Here is a 14,046-nt window from a genome sequence, read left to right as displayed (position 1 = left end):
GTGTTCCCGTTTTTCCATAATTTCTCCAACACGTTATTGCTTGTCTTGTTGATAATGACCACTCTTAACGGGTGTTAAGTGGTATCTCACTGCAGTTTTGATTTGCAGTTCCCTAAATTTCTTGCCCTTAGTCTGCCTCCACCAGAGGCATAAAATGTTCTCTTTCACCAAGGTCCATAAATTTGGTACCTATATATTCTTCTATGTAACTTACTGTTTCTGGTCTTATATTTATGTCTTTGACCCATTTTGAATTAATTTTTGCACATGGGGACAAAATGTAATCCAATTTAATTCATTTTCATGTGGCTTTCCAGTTTTCCCAGCATCTTTTATTGAAGAGACTATCTTTACTCCATTATGTGTTTCTGGCTCCTTTGTTGAAAATTACCTGTCCATATATATGTGTTTTTATAGCTAGGCTCTCTATTCTGTTCCATTGATCAGTGTGTTTGTTTCTCTGCCAATACCATACTGTTTTGATTATCTTAGCTCTGTAGTATAATTTGATGTCAGTTAGCATGATACCTCCAGCTTCATTCTTTTTCCTCAGGATTGCTTTGGTTATTTGGACTCTGATTTCTCATTATATTTCTTTAAAAATGATATGGGATTTTGATGGAGATTGCATTAAATCTGTATATTGCTTTTGGTAATATGAACATTTTAACTATGTTGATTCTTCAATCCATGAACACATGATAATTTTTTTTTATTTTTAGTGTCTTTTTCAATATCTTTTAATGATGCTTTGTAATTTTCAGTATATAGGTCTTTCACATTCTTTAAGTTTATTTCTAGGTATTTTATTATTTTGTTGCAATGGCAAAGGAATTTTTTTCATTTCTTTTTCTGAAGTTTGTTGTTAGCATATAGCAGCAGTTCTCAACCTGTGGGTCGCGACCCCTTTGGGGGTTAAATAACCCTTTCACAGGGGTCACCTAAGACCATCGGAAAACACACATATAATTACATACTGTTTTTGTGATTAATCACTATGCTTTAATTATGTTCAATTTGTAACAATGAAATTGGGGGTCACCACAACATGAGGAACTGTATTAAAGGGTTGCGGCATTAGGAAGGTTGAGAACCACTGGTATATAGGAAGGCAATGGATTTTGCACATTGATTTTGTATCCTGCAACTTGACTGTACTTGTTTACTGTTTCTAATAGCTTTTTGGTGCAATTTTTAGGGTTTTCTACACACAGAATCATGTCATCTGCAAAAAGTGACAATTTTACTTCTTCCCTATTTGGGTGCCTTTTATTTCTTTCCATTTCCTTATTCCTCTGGATAGGACTTTTAGCACTATGTTGAAGAAGAGTAGTGAGAGTGGACATCCTTGTCTTGTTCCATTCTTAGAGGAAAAGCTTTCAGTTTTTTGCCATTGAGTATGATATTAGCTGAGGGTTTATCATTTATAGCCTTTATTATTTTGAGGTACACTTCTATTATTTTATTGAGTGTTTTAATCATAAATAAGAGGTATCTTATCAAATTCTTTTTCTGCATCTATTGATAAGATCATATGATTTTATACTTTCTTTTGTCAATGTTGTGTATTACATTAATTGATTTGTGTTATTCAACCATCTTTGTGCCCCTGGAATGAACCTGATTTGATTGTGGTGTATTTTTTGGATGCAGTGTTGTATTTGATTTGCTAGTATTTTGCTTAGGGTTTTTGTATCTGTATTCATCAGAGATATTGGTCTGTAGTTTTCTTTTTCTGTGTGTTATCTTTGCCAGATTTTGGTATCAGAGTTATATTGGCCTAACATGTGTTAGGAAGTATTGCTGCTGCTTCTTCAATTTTTTGGAATCGTTTGAGAAGGGCAGGTTTTAAATCTTTGAAGGCGTGGTAGAATTCACTGGTGAAGCCATCTGTTTCTGAACTCTTTTTTGGGAGGTTTTTGATGGTTGTTTCAATTTCCTTGCTACTTACTGGTCTATTTAGATTTTCCAATTCTTCATGATTTAGATTAGGAAGGTTATATAAGAACTTATCCATTTCTTCTAGGTTATTGAATTTGATGGCATATAGTCTTTCATAATATTCTAATGTGATTCTTTGTATATCTATGATGTCCCTGGTGACTTCTCTCTTATTTCTGTTTTTTTGTTTCTATGGGCCTTTTTGCTTTTTTTCCTTAGTGAGTCTAGCCAGGGATTTGTCAATTTTAATAATATTTTCAAAGAACCAGTTCTTTGTTTTATTGATTTTTTGTATAATCTTTGTTCTCTATTTCATTCAGTTCTGCTCTAATTCTTATTATTTCCTTTCTTCTGACTTTGGGTTGCTTTTGTTCTTCTTTTTTCTAGTTCTTTAAGATCTGATGTTAGGTGGTCTACTTGGGATTTCTCTTGTTTCTTGAGATAGGCCTGTAGTGATATAAACCTCCCTCTTATTACTGCTTTTGCTGCATCCCAGAAGTTTTGATATATTGTGTTGTCATTCTCATTTGTCTCTATATAACTTTTGATCTCATCTTTTATTTCTTCTTTGAACCAGTAATTTTTTAGTAGTATGTTGTTTAATCTCCACATATTTGTGGATTTCTCTGCTTCCTTTTTACAGTTGATTTCTAATTTCAAGGCATCATGGTTAGAGAATACATTTGGTATAATTTCAGTCTTCTTGAATTTGTTGATGCTAGTTTAAGAACCCAACATATGATCTATACTTGAGAATGTCCTATGTGCACTGGAGAAGATTGTATAATCTGATGGGGTTTTTTGTGTTGTTTTTGTTTTGTTTTTTACTTTTTCAGGCTTTTTTCATCCATTCCTTCCAAGTAAATTAACGAACAGATTTGTACCACATAGATGCTATGGTTTGAAATCAGTCAATAAACATATCACACTGATACCTTTCTTTCTTGCTTTCTTTTCTTCTCTTTCTCCCTGTCTTAATTGCCTGCCTTTTCCCCTTTGTTCCTTCTTTCCTTCCATGTTCTCTCATGTTCTCTTTTTTTAAAATTTCTTTATTGATTAAGGTATTACATATGTGTCCTTATCCCCACATTACCCCCATCCCCTCTCTCATGCCCTCACCCCCCTGTTGTCTGTGTCCATTGGTTAGGCCTATATGCTTGCATATAAGTCCTTTGGTTGATGTTACGGGATGAAAGGTTCTGCAAATGTCAATTATGTCCATTTGGTCTAGTGTTTCATTTAGGGCTATTTCTTTATTAATTTTCTGTTTGGTTGATCTGTCTAGACCTTTCAATGGAGTATTAAGGTCCCCAACTATGATTGTGTTTTGATCTGTTTCTCCTTTAGTTCTGTGAGTAATTGTTTTATATATTTTGGTGCTCTCTGGTTAGGTGCATATATATATTAAAGAAGTGTTATGTTTTCTTGATGTAGTGTCCCTTTTATCATTATAAAGTGTCCATATTTGTCTCTTGTTATCTTTGTCATCTTGAAATCTATTCTGTCAGACATATGTATGGCTGCATCTGCTTTTCTCTGGATGTTATTTGCTTGGAGAATCATTTTCCACCCTTTTACTTTGAATCTACCTTTGTCATTGCAGCTTTAATGTGTCTCTTATAGGCAGCATATGTTTGGGTTTTGTTTATTAATCCACTCTGCTACTATGTGCCTCTTTATTGAGGAATTCAGACCATTTACGTTTAGGGTAATTATTGATGGATGAGGATTATGTATAGCCATTTCATTTTTTGTTTTCTGGTAGTTCTGTGCCTTCATTGGTTCTTTTCCTTTGTTTCTGTCTGTTATTTTTGTTTGGTTATATTCTATACTTCTTTCCTTTGTTTCCTCTTTTGAAGCTATGTATCCTGGTTTGGGGATTTTTGTGTGTGGTTACTATTAGGTTTGTAAAAATAAACTTGTATATATACTGTAGTATTTTTTCTTTTGAGTGCATCTGATATTCATCCTCCTTTGCCAGTTCAGACTTTTCTCCCTCTTATGTTTTTCTCACAAATTATAAATGTCAAAAAGTTAACCAACTATAATTCAACAAAGAAATCCCTGCTCAACACAGACGCATGCCTGAGAGACCAGCACATTGAAACATCTAGAGGTGGGAAACCAGGAATAAATGGGGAGACAAGAATGGAGGAAAGTGAAGATGGCCCACTGATGTAACCCTGCAAGCAGGAGCTCACCACCCACCCAGGAGAGGAAGGATGCTGGTGGTAGCAGGAGCTTCCTTTGGCTTGAAGAACAGAGAACTGTCGAGGAAGGGCAGTTAAGCAGGGCGAGCAGCAATTGGAATGAACAGTGACTGAGTCAATAGACTCCTGACAGAGCACAGGGTTCTGCCATATAGAAATCCACTGTTGGGCCAGGGCGTGGTATTTCAGATAAGAAGTGCAACAATTGAGCCCTCCCACCACTCCCAAAGCTCTCCTCCTGTTGCCCTGGGAGTTGGGTTGAGGAGCATATTATCCATAAACCAAGCGCTATTGCAGTAGAACCACTGTATGTATCCCTCTGTGACTGATCCCCAGGAGGAGTACTTGGGGCAGGACCCCACAGAGGTCAGGTGTTGTGATTACAGTGAGGGCAAAACAAACTGCACCTCCAAGCAGCATATCTGTATTGTCTTAGGGAAGCTGTGGAGGTCAAGCCTGGGAGACCACAGAGGTAAAAAAAAATCTTGCAATTCAGTGCCATCTACTAGAAAATAGTAGGAAAACCTCTTCACTAATATGGACAGATATAAATGCTTAGGCAAAGAAGAACTTGAAATACCATGAATAACCATGGTAATGAGGATGATCAGAAAGAAAATGAAAAAACTCCAGAAAGCAAGCTGGAACACATGGATATATGTGATATAAATGACAGATTTCAAGATTGCAGTTCTGAAAATAATAAAATGTGAGAAAATACACACAGGCAATTCAATGTACTCTGAAAACAAATCAATGAAAAAAAATGAGTACTTTACCGAAGAGATTGAAACTTTACAGAAGAAGTCAGAAATCCTAGAAATGAAGCATGCAATTAAAGAGATTAAGAGTAAACTACTGGGTGGGGGGTGGACAGGAGCAGGATGGAAAAGGTTAATGGAAAAACGAGGACCTATGTAATACTTTCAACAACAAAAAATGTTTTAAGAGTAAACTACTGAGCCCAACCGGCATGGCTCAGTTGAGCATTCGACTATGAAACAGGCGGTTGCAGTTCCATTCCTGGCCAGGCCACATGCCCAGGTTGCAGGCTCGATCCCTAGTAATGGGGTTTTCAGGAGGTAGCCAATCCGTGATTCCCTCTCATCATTGATATTTCTATCTTTCTGTCCCTCTCCCTTCTTTAAAAATATGTATTTTTTTTTAAAAAAAGTAAACTACTGAGCATAGAAAACGGCCAATCAGATGGAGGAAAGAATTAGTGATATCAAAGATAGGAATCTAGAAATTAACAAGAGAGAGATGGGAGCATAAAGAAGAAAAAATGAAAGAGCCCTACAAGGACTATCTGATTCCATTAGAAAAAGCAGTATTAGAATAATAGGCATTTTGGAGGAGGAGAAGAGGGAGCATGGAATAGAGAGTCTATTCAAACAAATAGTGGATGAGAACTTTTCAAACCTATGGAAAGAACTAGATCTTCGAATCCAAGAAGCAAACCAAATACCTAGTGTCCCCAATCCAAAGAGGCCCTCTCCAAGGCATTTGTTAATGAAGCTGTCAAAAATTAATGACAAAAAATTCTCAAAGCAGCCAGGGAAAAGAAAGAAGTGACCTACAAAGGAAAACCCATCAGAATTTCATCAGACTTCTCAGCAGAAACCCTACAAGCCAGAAGAGATTCGAACCAAATATTTAAATGTCTGAAAGAGAGAATTTACCAGCCACGAGTAATATATCCCACAAAATTATCCTTTAAATATGAAGGAGAAATAAAAATGTTCCCATCCATACGGAAGCTGATGGATCTTATCACCAGAAACCCTTGATTGCAGGAAATACATAAGGAAGTTATTCTACATGAAACAAAGAACATAAAGTTGATCTTCAATTATTAAGAGTAATGGGTTGATGACTGTCTACTGTCACTTTTTATTCTGTTTTTAGTACTTTTGGAATTGTTTAGATGTAGTCAGAGACTTCACAATTTTATGTTTCCTATTTGGCACTATGATGTACATAATAGGGAAGAACAGATTTTTAATTCAGATTACATTTCAGTTTCTTAGGGACAAACATTAAAATAAAAATTGGTAAGCATTTAATTTTTGGTGGGAATATATTGTTTAATATTTATAGTAAAAGAAGGGAGTGTATTATGTTCATTGCACAATTTGTACATAGTATTCATGTGAAACTAATATTCTTAAAGGCAAAAAATGGCAAAAAATCAAATTTTTAAAGTATACTTAAAATGTAAGTAATATTCTCAAATAATATTGCTTTACCTATGTATATGATTTTGAAGTATAGCATATGTTGGTAAATCTAGAAATGTACTAAATTTCTGGTTTGAAGTTGCCTTCCATTGAATCAGCAGAAATTAAGATATGTACTAAGATTTTATTTTGTAATGATTTCTGAAAAGTCCTTTTTATAAAACCAGGTATTTTCTGTATTCCCTCTTTTTTTTCCAACCCTAAATTCCATATGTTACTTGGTTTTAGAAATATAACTTTTTAAATTTGGGAATTTTTATGTGAGCATATTTTATGACCACTACTTTTTTTAAAAAAATTATCTTTATTGTTGAGAGTATTCCAGATGGCTCCCCCCTCCATTTTTTCCCATTGAACTGATACACCCTACACCTGCCCCTCCCAGGCCTTCACCACACTATTGTCTATGTCCATGTGCTATGCATATATGCATACAAGTTTCCCAGTTAATCTCACCCCATTACCCACCTCTGCCTTCCTTCTGAGATTCTTCAATCTGTTCCATGCTTCTGTGTCTCTGGATCTATTTCGTTCATCAGTTTAATTTGTTCATAAGATTTCACATGTGAATGAGATCATATGATACTTGTATTTCTCTGTCTGGCACATTTCGCTTAAAATAATACTTTCCAGGTCCTTCCATGCTGCCTCAAATGGTAAGAAATCCTTCTTTTTCACAGCTGCATAGTATTCCATGATATACATCTACCAAAGCTTTTTTATCTACTCATCTGTTGATGGGCACTTGTGCTGTTTCCAGATCTTAGCTATTGTAAATTGTGCTGCATATAGGGGTGCATATATTCTTTCTGGTTGGTGTTTTATGTTTTTTTTAGGATATATTCCCAAAAGTGGGATCACTGGGTCAAATGACAGTTCCATTTTTAAATTTTTGACCAAATTCCATACTGTTTTCCATAGTGGCTATACCAGTCTGCATTTGACCAGCAGTGTAATAGAATTCCCTTTTCTTCACATCCTCACCAGTACTTGTCATTTGTCAATTTGTTGATGATAGCCATTCTGACAATGTACATCTCCTGGGGCAATGGTTGGCAAACCACGGCTCGCGAGCCACCTGCAGCTCTTTGGCCCCGTGAGTGTGGCTCTTCCACAAAATACCACGTGCGGGCGCGCACATATAGTGCGATTGAAATTTTGTGGCCTATGCACAGTAGTCGGTTTTCGGCCTGGGCAAGTCTATTTTGAAGAAGTGGCGTTAGAAGAAGTGGGGGGTGTGGGTCAGTTGGACAACGGGAGACGCAGCACAGGCAGGCTGCGGGATATGCAGCGCGTGGTGGCACCAAATATCAACAGTACTTAAACTATATAGGTAGGTTAATAACAATGTACCTACCTATATAGTTTAAGTTTAAAGCAAAATTAAAAGGGGTCCCACTGTATGGCAGAACATATTTGGCAATTATACATCTGACAAAGGGTTATTCCAAAATATATAAGGAATTCATACAACTTAATAAAAGGAAGACAAACAATCCAATTAAAAAATGGGCAAAGGACCTAAATAGACACTTCTCTAAAGTGGACATACAGATGGCCAAGAGACATGAAAAAAGCTCTGTCACTAATCACCTGAGAGATGCAAATTAGAATGACAATGAGGTATCACCTCACATTTGTTAGAATGTTCTAATTTTTATGTTATTAAATTTGGTAGAAGGATTTAACTTAAAATGTTGAATGTGAAGGAAGATTATTTTATCTTCCCCAAACCATTTTAATTAAAGCTATATAGGTATTAAATGTTATATATGTACATATATATGTGTATATATATAAATTGAAACCTGTGAATAGTTTTTTATATAATGTGATCATCATGTAGTATATCTGTTGTACACCTTTTTTTCATGAAACATACCACTTTTAATGGTTGTATAATAGGTCATTAAATGAATACAGTGGGTAGGTGGTTAACATGCTATTTCTTATTGCACTTATGCTTAACACCCACTAAATGTCGGTTACTTTTTGACTGAGATATATACTTTTTTATATTTTACAGTGGATGATGTTGGGGGGAAATTGGAGCATATGGGGAACACACCATTAAAAATCGGCAGTGATGGTTCACAAGATGTTAAAGAAGATGGATTTGGTTCAGAAGTAATAAAAGTGTATATATTTAAAGCTGAGGCTGAAGATGATGTTGAAATAGGTACAAAGACTTAGTTTTTTGCTGTAGTAGTCAATAATTAGAACTTATTCTTATCTTTTCTAGAGACTATACATAAATTGACTTAAAAGTGCAGATTTTTTTATAGGTTTCTTTGGGGATGGAATATAAAAATGCATATGAAATATGAAACAGGAATTGAGAATATATCATACTTAGGTTCTTTCAAACATGAGTAGGATATTACAGTTGATATATGAAAACAAATGAGTAGAGAGGATTTAGTTCATTGGTGAAAATTATAATGAGTATTTAAGGGCAGGCTAGAATTGCCTGCTTGGATTTCAGTCCTAGTTCTGCCATTTACCTGAGTAGCCTTTTGTGATTTACTTAACCTCCTTCTGCCTTAGTGTTCTCATCTGTAAAGTAAGCCATAATGATAATAACTACCTCATGGGGCTTTTGTGAAGATTAAATGGGTAAATGCATGTAAAGGTCTTATAGAATGCTTGGCGTATAAGTGTGATGTGTTATATTTGTTATTTGTCAGTGATGTATAAAAAGTTAAACTGTAAATTATAAGAAAGTTTTCTTGACATTTAGAAATTTGTATTGGAATATTTTGGAAGAATATTTTTCTAAAAAATATTTATTATATTCTCATTAATTTAAGAAATTATTCCATGATACTTCTCTATTTTGATATGTGTTTTAATTTTTTAAGGTGGAACAGAAATTGTCACAGAGAGTGAGTACACCAATGGACATTCTGTAGCTGGAGTGCTTGACCAGAGCCGAATGCAACGGGAGAAGATGGTTTACATGGCGGTTAAAGATTCTTCTCAAGAAGAAGATGATATCAGTAAGAACAAAAGGGCACTGGAGTGACTTATTGTAGCCATCATGCATTCTTTTAAAAAATAAAGTATTCCCAAAAATACAAACACTATATAGGAAAAAAAAGCCACTAAAAATAAGCTTGACCCTTTGCTAAAATAATTTTAAAGGGAAGGGTCCTTTTGATTATTCATACATACATGTATTGCTCAAATTAGCAAATATGAAATAGTATGTCCAGATACCAGGGATACAGAGATCAGCAATATACTGTTGCTGGCTTCAGTAGAACCCACAAAGATACAGGGAATTATGGAGAATCTACTTTCTCTGTGTTAATGGATATGTCATGTGGATATTATCTCATTTAATTCTCACACCTCATCTGTGAAGTAGGTGGTATTATCCCTATTTTATACAGGAAAAAAATGCTCAGGGATGTTAAGTAATTACCCAAGGTCATTCCAATATTAAGTGAGGAAGGTAGGGTTTGAATTCCTATCTATTACTCTACTGCCACTGTTTTTTCCACATGGCAATTACCACTGTTGGCCTTTATCTGGATTTAGCAGTGAAAGGGGAAACTGGTTGTTTGCCTACTATCCCTGAGGGATTAGTTGAGTAAGTATTTTTCCAAGTCAAGCTGCCATAATCTTTACTTATGATTCCTTTGATAGTCTCCAAGTACTTGCTATTTAAGGCTTCTTGGGGCTGAGTATCACAGAGTGATAAAAGAGCCTCAGATTTCCTTTCCTGCCATTTCCTTATGAAGACATTTTATTCTCTGCTTACTTTCTTCTCACTTCTTTGTAGGAATGCAGCCCTTTCCTAAGGCTTCTTCTGTCTTCTTGCCATACTAAGACAAAAACTGCTTTGTTTTGCCCTAGAAGGGCAAGAGCATCCACTTAAGTGCATTACCTTGACAGTACCCATCTTTACCTATATTGCATTTTGATCCCCACTCCTCAAATTTCCTTCCATTAAAAGCCACGGGGAACTGGATTCTAATTCCAAACATGAATAATATACTATACCTGAAAATATTGAAACAAATTCGTCTAAAGGATTTGATTGAAGAGGTAGAGAGTTAAATGAAATAATTTCTATTTGGTCTCTAAAGTCTTTATTTTTATTTTTTCATCATTGGTAAGTAAAGGGGCACGGTAGAAGGTGGGAGATGGAGACTTAGGTTACCTGATTCCAGAATTCTATGGGAATGTGTGTAACTTACACCAATGACTTTTTCTGGTTAATTGAAAGAACAGAAACTGAGAAGAAGAGGAGCACTTTTTCCCCACATGTGCCCCTTGTTTCTTCTGTAGGGAATAGAAGATCTCATTATGTGAATGAAAGGATAAGCATAAATTCAAGACAATTTAATGAATCTCATTTATTGCTTTTTTCCTTTAATAAAGTCTCAGAAAATCCTATCTTTTGACTGAAAGGACATCCACATATTCTTGAGCACCAACAATATATATATGACATGTAATATATTATATATATATATATATTTGATTTTAAAATGTTTTCATTATTAATATTTTTGACCATTTTCATTGAATATACAGTACCGTATGTAAGTTGCAATATGTGAGATATCATGGACCACTTTTCTAGTATTGATGCTGCAGGAAATGCTTTCTGAGTTCCAAATAACTATCAGGCAGAATTATGGAATACAATTTTTTTTAAGATATATATATTTTATTGATTTTTTACAGAGAGGAAGGGAGAGAGATAGAGAGTTAGAAACATCGATCAGCTGCCTCCTGCACACTCCCCACTGGGGATGTGCCCGCAACCACGGTACATGCCCTTGACCGGAATCCAACCTGGGACCCTTGAGTCTGCAGGCTGACGCTCTATCCACTGAGCCAAACCGGTTAGGGCTGGAATACAATTCTTTTAATATAGTTATGCCAATGGACTATAAAATCAGTCAATATATTTCAAGCACACATATTTTATATAATCTAAAAGCCATTTTTATAGGAGGACTAGGTTCTAAGAGGAGAGAAATAATTTTGATAAATTATTTTCTCCCAGTGGCACTAGCTTCTAAATTGTCTATTGTAATTTTTAAATTAACCAAATTGAAATAATGAAAGTTAAAAGATTTAAATTGTTTGGAACTTTTACCCATTTATTAAATATTTAGGGTTATAAACAAGCAATTATTTCTAAAATTTAGGTTGTGCTGAAATAGCAGATGAAATTTACTAGTATATGGAAATCATTGTAGGGGAAGAGGAAGGAACTTATCTCCCTGAAACTCAGCTTGAGGACTCTAATGTTAATAAAACAATTGCCCCTGTTGTCTGGGCTATGGCATATGGTAGGACTTTGACATTTGTTCACCTGATAAGTACATAACATATCTCATTTGACCAGCCTTTAAGTCATTAAATATGTTGTGCTAATACCCTTTATGAATTGGCTAATATTATAAAACTAGAGGCCCAATGCACAAAATCGTTCAAGGGGCTCAGCCCTCTCAGCTCCAGCTTTGTCTGGACGGTCGTTCTGCTGTTGGGCCGTTCGTCCGATTTGCATATTACGCTTTTATTATTATAGATGTTTTGCTGTGGACTGATTCATCTCTAGTTACCTACATTATTTTCCTATCACATATATTGGGCTATTTAAAACGAACCTTGCTGCCCTGACCGGTTTGGCTCAGTGGATAGAGCGTCAGCCTGCAGTCTGAAGGTTCCCGGGTTCAGTTACGGTCAAGGGCATGTACCTTGGTTGTGGGCACATCCTCGTTGGGGGGTGTGCAGGGGGGGCTGATCAATGTTTCTCTCTCAGTGATGTTTCTAACTCTCTATCCCTCTCCCTTCCTCTCTGTAAAAAAAAATAAAATCAATAAAATACATTTAAAACAAACCTTGGTTAATGCATTGTGCTTTTCAAATAGGATTTATTTAAAATCCTACCTATATAAGTAAGTGCCATAAAATTTTTAATTTTTCTAAAATAGGGATAGCCTTTGAAAATTCTTCCCCTTTTGGAAAATCGTATTTTCATGTATTAACACCACAGATAATAAGATTTTGAGGTTTTGAAAAGGAACAAAAACCCAGGTTATAAAAAGTAAATTTATCAAGTTATTTTTTCTTTCTACTTTATTTTGTTCCTACTTAATTTACAAAATGGTCCATGTATACTCTGAAAAATTTTGGTGTTCAAATGTATTAATTTATCTTAACTTGGTTTTTCTAAAGGTGTATTCATTCAAGAGTTTTTCATTGAAAATCTTCAATTTTAAGGGTACTCTGCAGAATTATCTACCCAGTTTTTATTTAGAAAGTAAGATTTTTCTGGACATTACAGTTCCAAGGGTGCTTGACAGCAGGCCTTATTTGCAGTGTATGAAATTATCTAATCTATGGGATGGAAGAGGTCAACAACAAAATTTAATTCAAGGAATGGTGGTCAGAGTAAGATTTTGTAGATTAAGATGTGATCTGCTAGTAATCATTATACTCAACATATCGGTTTTTAATTAGTCTTTTTTTTTTTTTTAGTAGATGAAAGAAGAGTTTCAAGAAGGTATGAAGATTGTCAAGGTGAGAGAGCTTTATATGTGAGTTGTAAGTCAAATAGCCAATTTTGTATACTGTTTGGCAGATGAAGAGTTATTAGTTTATATGTACAGACACATTTTTTAGACTTTTACTTGCCTGACCATATCTAATTAGTTACAGAGGAATTTGCCTATTTATTAGTTACATAAATAATTTGTATTATTCTGTGAATGCTGTTAATTTACATTTACCTTAAAATACAATACCAGGCAATTTACCACATGCTTTATAAAAGGCTGTTATGGAAAAAATATATAAAATATAAATTATTTTGACAGAAGTATAAAAATTGTTCATGATATCAACTATTCATTAATATCTTCTTTGGTGCAGAACTGTTTTCTATTTTTTTATTGCAGCCAGTAGATTTATGTAACAGGTACGTAGAACCCATGTGTCAGCTTAATTTTTATTATTTTAACACACTCTATATAGTGTTATTCCGTGGTTAATAGTTCATTTTCTTTTCTTAAGCAAAGAGACTTTTTCTTATGATAAAGTGTATGTCTATTCCATTTTTACCCTTAGGAGGTATTTTAATCTCTATATTGAAATGTTGATTTCAGAGGAATTGATGAGTGGCAAAAATTACATCGTATAATCTAGAGTTTTGTAGGTCTACATTTTTAAACTAAATTGCATAACACAACAGATTTGTGACAACTGAGATTTTATTAAGTGCTTTATTCTGTATACACTGATCACACTGACATTGCCTGCCACATCTATCTTTTTTTTAAAAATATATTTTTTATTGATTAAGATATTACATATGTGTCCTTGTCCCCACGTTACCCTCTATCCCCCCCCCGCTCTTGCCCTCCCCCCCGTTGTCCGCGTCCATTGGTTAGGCCTATATGCCTGCATGTAAGTGCTTTGGTTGCTCTTTCCCCTTTACCCCCACCCTCCACTACCCTCCCTCCAAAGCCCGACAATCCAATCAATGCCTCTCCGTCTCTGGATCAGTCCTTGTTCATCAGTTTATGTTGTTCCTTATAATTCCACAAATGAGTGGGATCATGTGGTATTTATCTGCTCTCCAGTTCCATTCATGCTGTGGCAAATGGTGAGAGTTCCTTTTCTTTTTCCTC

At 35.0% G+C, this 14,046-nt stretch overlaps 1 protein-coding gene across 8 annotated transcripts in view; it reads left to right on the top strand.

Moving 5' to 3' along the window:
• Nucleotides 1–14,046, top strand: part of ZNF711 (zinc finger protein 711) — a 42,191-nt gene that overhangs the window by 22,505 nt on the left and 5,640 nt on the right. For 7 of the 8 annotated variants that reach the window (XM_006753464.2, XM_015562937.1, XM_015562941.1 and 4 more), the window contains 3 exons: nucleotides 8,418–8,570; nucleotides 9,253–9,390; nucleotides 12,896–12,937. In XM_006753464.2, the coding sequence (XP_006753527.1) occupies nucleotides 8,418–8,570; nucleotides 9,253–9,390; nucleotides 12,896–12,937 (333 nt within the window). The remainder of the gene's footprint in view (nucleotides 1–8,417; nucleotides 8,571–9,252; nucleotides 9,391–12,895; nucleotides 12,938–14,046) is intronic. The other variant, XM_006753466.2, reaches the window with a different exon arrangement.

This window comes from Myotis davidii, unplaced genomic scaffold, assembly GCF_000327345.1.
Source record: "Myotis davidii unplaced genomic scaffold, ASM32734v1 scaffold291, whole genome shotgun sequence".
NCBI lineage: Eukaryota > Metazoa > Chordata > Mammalia > Chiroptera > Vespertilionidae > Myotis > Myotis davidii.
Note: the sequence above shows the minus strand (reverse complement) of the source record. Positions and strands in the feature narration are given on the sequence as shown.